The sequence below is a fragment of the Trichechus manatus genome, unplaced genomic scaffold, assembly GCF_000243295.1.
Source record: "Trichechus manatus latirostris isolate Lorelei unplaced genomic scaffold, TriManLat1.0 scaffold00033, whole genome shotgun sequence".
NCBI lineage: Eukaryota > Metazoa > Chordata > Mammalia > Sirenia > Trichechidae > Trichechus > Trichechus manatus.
Genome location: NW_004443969.1, coordinates 6,844,638 through 6,853,144, shown reverse-complemented (window position 1 = coordinate 6,853,144; position 8,507 = coordinate 6,844,638). Strand labels below are relative to the sequence as shown.

The following is an 8,507-nucleotide window of genomic DNA, read 5'->3' as shown; positions in this document are numbered from 1 at the left end:
ACTTGTAAAAAGAAAGGTCATGGAAGCTTAGACACATCTAAACTCCCTGAGGGATTGAATTGCTGGGTGGAGGGCTGTGGGGACCATGGTCTCGGGGAATATCTAGCTCAATTGGCATAACACAGTTTATAAAGACAATGTTCTACATTCTCCCTTGGTGAGTAGCATGTGGGATCTTAAAAGACTGTGAGCAGCCATCTAAGATACTCCACTGGTCTCACCCCTTCAGGAGCAAGGGAGAGTGAGGAAAACAAGATACAAGGGAAAGATTAGTCCAAAGGGCTGCTGGACCCCACAGCTACCATGGCCTCCACCAGACTGAGTCCAGCACAGCTAGATGGTGCCCGGCTACCACCCCTTACTGCTCTGACAGGGGTCACAACAGAGGGTCCTGGACAGAGCTGGAGAAGGATGTAAAACAAAATTGCAACTCACAAAAGAAGACCAGATTTACTGGCCTGACAGACTGGAGAAACCCCGAGAGTATGGTCCCCGGACATGCTTTTAGCTCAGTGGTGAAGTCACTCCCAAGGTTCACCATTCAGCCAGGGATTGGGCAGTCCCATAAAACACAACAGGACTAATTAGGCACAGCAGTCCTGGGAGAAGGACTAGAAGGCAGGAGGGGACAGGTAAACTGGTGTTAGGGAACCCAAGGTTGAGAATGGACAGGGTTGACATGTCGTGGGGTTGTTAACCATTGTCATAAAACTGTATGTGTACTAACTGTTTAATGAGAAACTATTTGTTCTATAAACCTTCTTCTAAAGTACAAAATAAAAAATAAAAAAAAATTATGTGAGATCAAATTGACAACAGCAACTCAAAAGTTTTGATGGGAAGTCTAGGGGGCAATGAGTTGAAGATAATCGTGATGGAGTACTTTGGAAAAGGATAGTGAGAATAGCAGCACAACTGGAAGAATGTAATTGATGTCACTGAATTGTACATTTAGAAATTTTTGAAATGGTGTAACTTTGGCTATGTGTATTTTCACCAAAAAAAAAAAGCTCCTTCAAGTTTAAGAAGGGAGAGCGTTGACATGTCCTGGGGTTGTTAACCAATGTCGTAAAACAATATGTGTACTGACTGTTAAATGAGAAACTATTTGTTCTGTAGATCGTCATCTAAAGTACAATAAAAAAAAGTTTAAAAATTCATTTTCCAATTGTTGGCTGCAAGTATATAAAAATACAATTGATTTTTGTGTATTAACCTTGTATCTTATGACTTTATTAAGCTCATTATTAGTTGTACAGTTGTTTTGTAAATTCCTTGGGATTTTCTGTGTCAACAATGATGTCATCTGTGAATTGAGAGTTTTACCTCTTCTTTTTTGATCTTTGTGTCCTTTATTTCTTTTTTCTTACCTTATTGAGCTGGGTAGAAGTTTTCTCATCTTTGCACCTTATATAAATGGAATCAGAAAGTATGTGCTCTTGCATTTTGCTTCTTTCATGCAATCATGTATGATATTCCATATGTTGTTGCAAGTGGGTGTAGATTATCCATTCTCTTTGCTTTATAGTATTCAGATGTATGACTGTGCAAACATTTATCCATCCTATTTTTAACAGATATTTGCATTTTCAGTTAAAGTCTATTACAAATAAATAGTGCTTCAGTGAACATTCTAGTAGATGTCTTTTGGCAAATATATATATGCATTTCTGTTGTTTTTAAACCTTGGAGAGAAATTTCTGGGTCATAGAGCATAGTGTATGTTCTCCTGTTTTCTCGTCCTTATGACTAGTTGCCATTCTTAACACTTTACTGGCTTTTCAATGGTTTCTGAAGAGAGCAGAGATAAATGCATGTGTTTAATTCCCCATCTGAAACCAGAAGTCACTCATATTCTTCTCTTTGAATTTTTTGCTCCTTTCATCTGTCCTTTTATTTGCTTACCAAGACTTGGGTCAGACAACGTGTGTGGACTTTGCCTTGCTTTCCTCAAAAAGAAGCTCATGACTTTCATCTTTGCGACTTCTTCCCATCTATTTTGCTGCCCTTTCTTACAAGGTGCATGCACAGTTCCTGCCCCAGGCCCCTCAACAGTCTCATTGTTCCGATTCCCTTCTTCTAATCTGTGTCTTTAGATAATATTTTAGCACAGCTATTCATACTAAAAGGATCCCTGGTGGTGCAGTGGTTAAGTGCTTGGCTGCTAACTGAAAGAGCGGCGGTTCAAACCTACCAGCTGCTCCATGGGAGAAAGGTGTGGAAGTCTGTTTCCATAAAGATTATAGCCTTGGAAGCCCTATGGGGCAGTTCTACTCTGCCCCGTAGGAGTGCTATGAGTCGGAATCGACTTGAAGGCAATGAGTTTTTTTTTCTTTTTTGATTTATAGTAAAATGCTACTAAGCATTAACCAAACTAATGCACTTGTCTTCTTGGCATCCAAAGGCATTTCAAAGACCCATATAGTTAGAAGAGGAGAAATCTGTCACTTATCTGGGAATTGTGCTGCTTCCTCTGCGTTTTCACACAGCTGGTCCTATACAGGAGCCCTGGTGGGACAGTGGTTAAGCATTCGGCTGTTAACCGAAAGGTCGGTGGTTTGAATCCACCAGCTGCTCCTTGGAAACTGCATGGGACAGTTCTAGTCTGTCCTGTGGGGTCACTGTGAGTCAGAATCCCCTCCACAGCAACAGGTTTGGTTTGGTCCTATACAGAGGGACAGCTAGGGCATGAAATACCACTAATATCGGTTAGCATCTCAATAGTGATAGAGGATTTCGGGGGAAATCCTCCTAAAATTAAGATTTGGGGATTGTTGGGAGTGTTTGTTTATTCCCTACTTCATCCATTGACTGTTTTAACAATAATTGAAAAGGTGCTCAAAATGTCAGCATTTATCGCTTTACAGAAGTATTTATTCTTATAATGTTTGGTGAATATTGGATTTTTTGTAAGAATCAGAATTACAATAATAAGGGATATACAGTGAATCTTATTGTAAAATAAAGAATACTGATAGAAATAAAGAATCTGATTTTAAAATCTATATTTTCATATTTGTTAGACCCCATAAAAGAATATGTAGATTTTTTATTTAGGCTTTGTAGTAAAGGAAACCTAAAATTTGAACCTAATGTTACTAGCTGAGGATCTGCTCAAGTAATTTAGCCTCTTTGAGCCTCAGTTTCTATGTCTGTAAAATGAGGATAATAAAACGTACTTGCAGGGTTATTGTCAAGCTCGTATATGACATCAGGTAAAAACGCCCAACGTAGTGCCTGTTACGTAGCAAGCCTGAAAAATTTTGCCATTTTTATTTTAAGAATGGTATAGAATGTTGTTTTACTTTTTTTTTTTTTTTAAATTTGGTATGGGCATAAAGAGCAACGAAAGAAATAAAAATAATTGAAACTATATAAGCAAAGTTAATGCTGAACTGGCAACTGAAATAGGTTAGTCATGGAAAAATTTATTTACAGATATGCTAGTGAACTTAAAGTACAGATTTTATTCCACATTAAACACCCATTTGGTTATTATTTTTAAAATCTAAGGCAAAAAAATATCTTTCATGACACTTGATGAAAACAATGCACTAATGATCAATCTCTTTAAGTATTTATGAAAAGGATACTGGAGGAAGTGAGCTCAAACAAGGAAGGAGTTCCTCTGGAGACTTCAGAAGAATGTTTAGAAGTCACGCCAGCACGGGCTTTACACTGGGAGAAATGGTCACCTAATCGTGTGCTTTTGTTTCTCCAGGGAGAAGTTGGCTGTGGCCCGCCTGCAGCAAGAAGTTGCCCAAAGGAGAAGTGAGGGAGCCATGGTAAGTCCTGGCTGATCTCTCCTGATCCTGGACCTCCCATTCAGAGGTCTCTGGCCTGAGAAGCGTTTTGTCTCATTAATAATATCTAAGGAAAATATATGCTTACAGCAAACTTATTGATGTTTTGGCAAATGATGTGTTCATAACGTAATTTAGACAGTTCTGCCATGCGGGGGGAGAGAGAGAGATTTTGTGTGTGTGTGTGTATCAGAGAGATATTATTTGTGTGTATGAGGAAGATTGTGTGTGTGTATGAGAGAGATTATTTGTGTGTATAAGAGAGATTGTGTATGTGAGAGAGAAAGAGCCTGTGTGTATGTCTGAGAGAGAGAGAGAGACTTGGCTCTGAAGAGGATGTTCTAAAGGTGATCTGGCTTTATTTTGTAAATGTCTACTGGATACCTAGGCTTCTGGCTGTGAGCACAGTGTTCATAAATGAGCAGTCTTAGATTTCTAGATGAGGGTGGTTCTACCTAATTCATGCCTCTCAGTTCTTCGCACTTAAAAAACAAACAGCTAAAAGAAAACTAAGATGTTTGCTAACGTAATCATCTTTTATCCCCTCCTTTCCATTGTTTGCAGTGTATTTCTCCCTGTGCTTTTCACCTCTTGCCATTTAGAAAACTGATTTTCCCTTGTGTGTTGAGTTGTACTAAAAATCAGTGTGGTTGTTGTGGTTCATAGCAACTTCATTTTATAGACTGTCTTTGCCAAAATATCTGCCTGTGTGCCACACTAACATCAGAGACGGCTGTCTGGAGACCCAGGGAATGTGTATATGTAGATTTAACCACTGCTGACGTCTCTAAGATTAAAATATAACACTAGGGTTTTTTTCCCCGCTTATGATAAAACAAGAGCATGTGTGCAGTTTTTCAGCAGAAGAACTAGTTTTTTGGGCTTGAGTTGCAGTTTTCTCACACAGCTAACTCTTTTGTTGTTGTTGTCAGGTACCATCGAGTCAGTTCTGACTCACAGCTACCCCATATACAACAGAAAGAAACACTGCCCAGTCCTGCACTGTTCTCACAATCGTTATGCTTGAGCCCATTTTTGCAGCCACTGTGTCAATCCATCTCTTTGAGGGTTTTCCTGTTTCTCGATGACCCTCTGCTTTACTAAGCGTGATATCCTTCTCCAGGACTGCTCCCTCCTGATAACATGTCCAAAGTATATGAGATGAAGTCTCACCATCCTCACTTTTAAGGAGCATTCTGGCTGTACTTCTTCCAAGACAGATTTGTTCGCTCTTCTGATAGTCCATGGTATATTCAATATTCTTCACCAGCACCATAATTCAAAAGCATCAGTTCTTCTTCTGTCTTCCTTATTCATTGCTCAGCTTTCGCATGCATATGAGGAGATTGAGAGCACCATGGCTTCGGTAAGGCACACTTCAGTCCTTAAAGTGACACCTTTTGGTTTTCTATCTCCAGGTCTTTGCACATTTCATTATAATATTTTACTTTGTCTTCTTGAGCTGCCCTTTGAAATCTTCTGTTCAGCTCTTTTGCTTCGTCATTTCTTCCTTTCACTTTAGCTACTCTACATCCCAGAGGAGCTTTCAGAGTCTCTTCTGACATCCCTTTAAAAACGTTACAGAAGTAATTGTTCAGTGTAGAAGAATACCCAGGAAATACAAACAAGCAGAAGGTTTATTCCAATTGCTGAAAAAATAACTCTTGAAAAGTTACCAATATTTTATTACCCTTATTTTAATGATGATAATGAAAAATTACATTTCTTTATTGATTTAACACACCTATTAGGTGTTTGGAGCCCTAGTGGTACAGTAGTTAAGAGCTGGGCTGTTAACCAGTTCAAATCAACCAGCTGCTCCTTGGAAACCCTGTGGGGCAGTTCTACTCTGTCCTGTAGGGTCGCTGTGAGTAGGAATCCACTCCGCGTATTTGGTTTACTAGGTGTCCAGCACTGTTTTAGGCACTGTGTAAGCATCAGTGAACAAAGAGGCAAAAATCTGACTACTTATATTAAAACGTTAACTGGTGGACACTGCTATGATAAATAAAAGAACAAGATATGAGGGACTGGGAGTTCTAGGTAGTTGCCATGTTAAATAGCATATGCTCATGTCGCTTTGAGGACTAAAGTGCACCTGACCCCAACCATGGTATTTTCACTTGCATTATATGCATGTGAAAGCTGGACAGTGAATAAGGAAGACCAAAGAAGAATTGACACTTTTGAATTGTGGTGTTGGAGAAGACTATTGAATATACCATGGACCGCCAAAAGAACGAACAAATCTGTCTTGGAAGAAGTACAGCCAGAATGCTCCTTAGAAGTGAGGATGGCAAGACTTCATCTCATATACTTTGAACATGTTATGAGGAGGGACAGATCCCTGGAGAAGGAGATCTTGTTTGGTAAAGCAGAGGGTCAGCGAAAAAGAGGAAGACCCTCAACGAGATGGATTGACGCAGTGGCTGCAACAATGGGTTCAAGAATAACAGTGATTGTGAGGATGGCGCAGGACCGGGCAGCATTTTGTTCTGTTGTACAGAGGGTCACTATGAGCTGGAACCAACTCAGTGGCACCTAACAACAGCAACAACGTGGTAGTAAATCACTGAAAAGTTAATATTTGAGCGGAACTGAAGGAAGAGAAAGAGTGAACCCTGAGGATACCTGGGGAAAAGCATTCTAGGGAAGGGGATTCCAGACAGTCCAAAGGCCTGGAGTGTCTGAGGAACTGCATGGAGAAGAGATTGACTGGAGGGGAGTGAGGGAGAAGGTAACTATAGTAGATAAAGTCAGGAAGTGGTGGGGGCAGAGGGGCAGGTCATCAAGGTCCCCAAGCGTCTCTGGTTCAAGCTGTGAGTGACGAGAGCCATTGGAAGGCTTTGAGGTAGGCAGTGATGTGATCTGATTTAACCCTATACATATCACTATTATTCCCCCATTCCATAATTTATCACATCTCAATTCTTTAGAGATGCCATAAACCCTGATCTTCATTAATTTTCTTTATTTTATTTTCTCCCCCTCTTTCTCAGTAATTTTTTTTCTCTCTCTTTCCTTACCTAGTCAAACCCCTCTGAGTTTTCTGTTTAATTATATGCTTCAGCTTTTCTGCTCCAAGAATTCATTTATTTCTGGAGTCCTGATTCTCAGAATCTGACTGCTCCTAAAATCTGGCAGTTCTATTAATCCTCTAAATTTAATTCTTACTGTTACAAGCCTGGAACTTTTGTCACGTTTGCTGCAGTAGAAATGGAAAGCAGTTTCTCACAACCAGGTCACCTTATGTTTGTAAAGACTAATATTTACAGTACTTTACCTTTTTTAAATCCAGATGAAAGGAAAAACAGTACGGAAGCGATTGCATAAGAAATCTTTTCAAAAAGAGATAATTAAATTGAGGCAGACGTTTATTTTTAAAATACTGAATAAACCTGTTATAACAAGTCTTTAATGCAGAAAAAAAATCCTTTCTTTTTATGCTTGTAATAAATATTCACTCATTACAAGTTTTACTGTAGCACCCAAGGCATTATTCTGAGAGATTTATTTTTTTAAATAGACTTTCTCTTTGGAATAATTTTAGAATTATAGAAATGTTGCAAATGTGCCAGTTTTCCTAAATGTTAACATCTTATGTAACTCTGGTACAACTGTCAAAAGTAAGAGGTGAACATTGGTGTATTCCTATAAACTAAACTCTAGATTTTGTTAGAATTTTACTCTTTTTCCACTTTTCTGCATCCCTCTTCTGCTCTAGGATTCACTTCAGGCTACCACATTGCATGCGGAGGGATTTCTTTTTAACGACTAGCTTGAGCACAGATGTAGGAGTAGAAAGAACATGAGTTGGGAGTCAGTTAGGTCTAGATTTGAAGTACAGCTCCACCAGTAATTGGCTGTGTCACGTCAGACACATTCCTTTACTGGTTTTTATTCTGCTCTTTCATTCTGCTAATTCATATCTTCATTTTGGGAAAACTTTCTTTTAGCACATTAGATGTTTTATGTCTCTTTTATTTGTTCTTAATTTCTTTCAGGAAATAATTATCTCCATTATTCTTCACATATGTCTTTCATTATTTTTTACAAACTGCTCTAAGATTATGTTTCTCTTCGTTCTGGTGGATTGTTTCAGCTTGTCCTCCATATCTCTGACTCACTTTACTGCAAAGTCTATACTGCCTATAAGACTTTTTTTTTTAAACTGTTGTAAAAATATAGGTAACACAACATTTGCCAGTTCAGCGTTTTTCACTTGTACAATTCAGTGAAAGCTATTACATCAGTCATGTTGTGCAACCAGCACCAACATTCACTGCCATATTTTCCATCCCCATAAACAGAAACTCAGTGCAAGCTAAACAAAGATTCCCTCCTTTCTCCTTCTCTCCCACCCCTGGTAACTCTGATCTCTATATATTTACCTATTCTAACTGTTTCATATTAATGAGCTTATCAGTGTTTGTCTTTTTGTGATTGACTTATTTCACTCAGCGTGTTTTCAAGGATCATTCATGTGTAGCATATATCAGGACTTCATTTCTCTTTATGGCGGAGTAATTTTCCATTGGGTGTATAGATCCCATTTTGTTTATCTGCTCATCTGTCTGTGGTTGCTTCCACCGTTTGGCTGTTGTGAATTGTGCTGCAGTGAACACTGGTGGAGCGTTGCTGCTTTCAGGTCCCTTGGGTATGTCTATACCTGAGAGTGGGATTGCTGGGTTATATGGTAACTCT

General features: G+C 39.0%; 1 protein-coding gene across 1 annotated transcript in view; it reads left to right on the top strand.

Annotated features, from left to right (window-relative positions):
• Window positions 1-8,507, top strand: part of NCKAP5 (NCK associated protein 5) — a 739,553-nt gene that overhangs the window by 136,034 nt on the left and 595,012 nt on the right. The window contains exon 2 of the mRNA XM_012555176.2: window positions 3,722-3,785. Within this exon, the coding sequence (XP_012410630.1) occupies window positions 3,722-3,785 (64 nt within the window). The remainder of the gene's footprint in view (window positions 1-3,721; window positions 3,786-8,507) is intronic.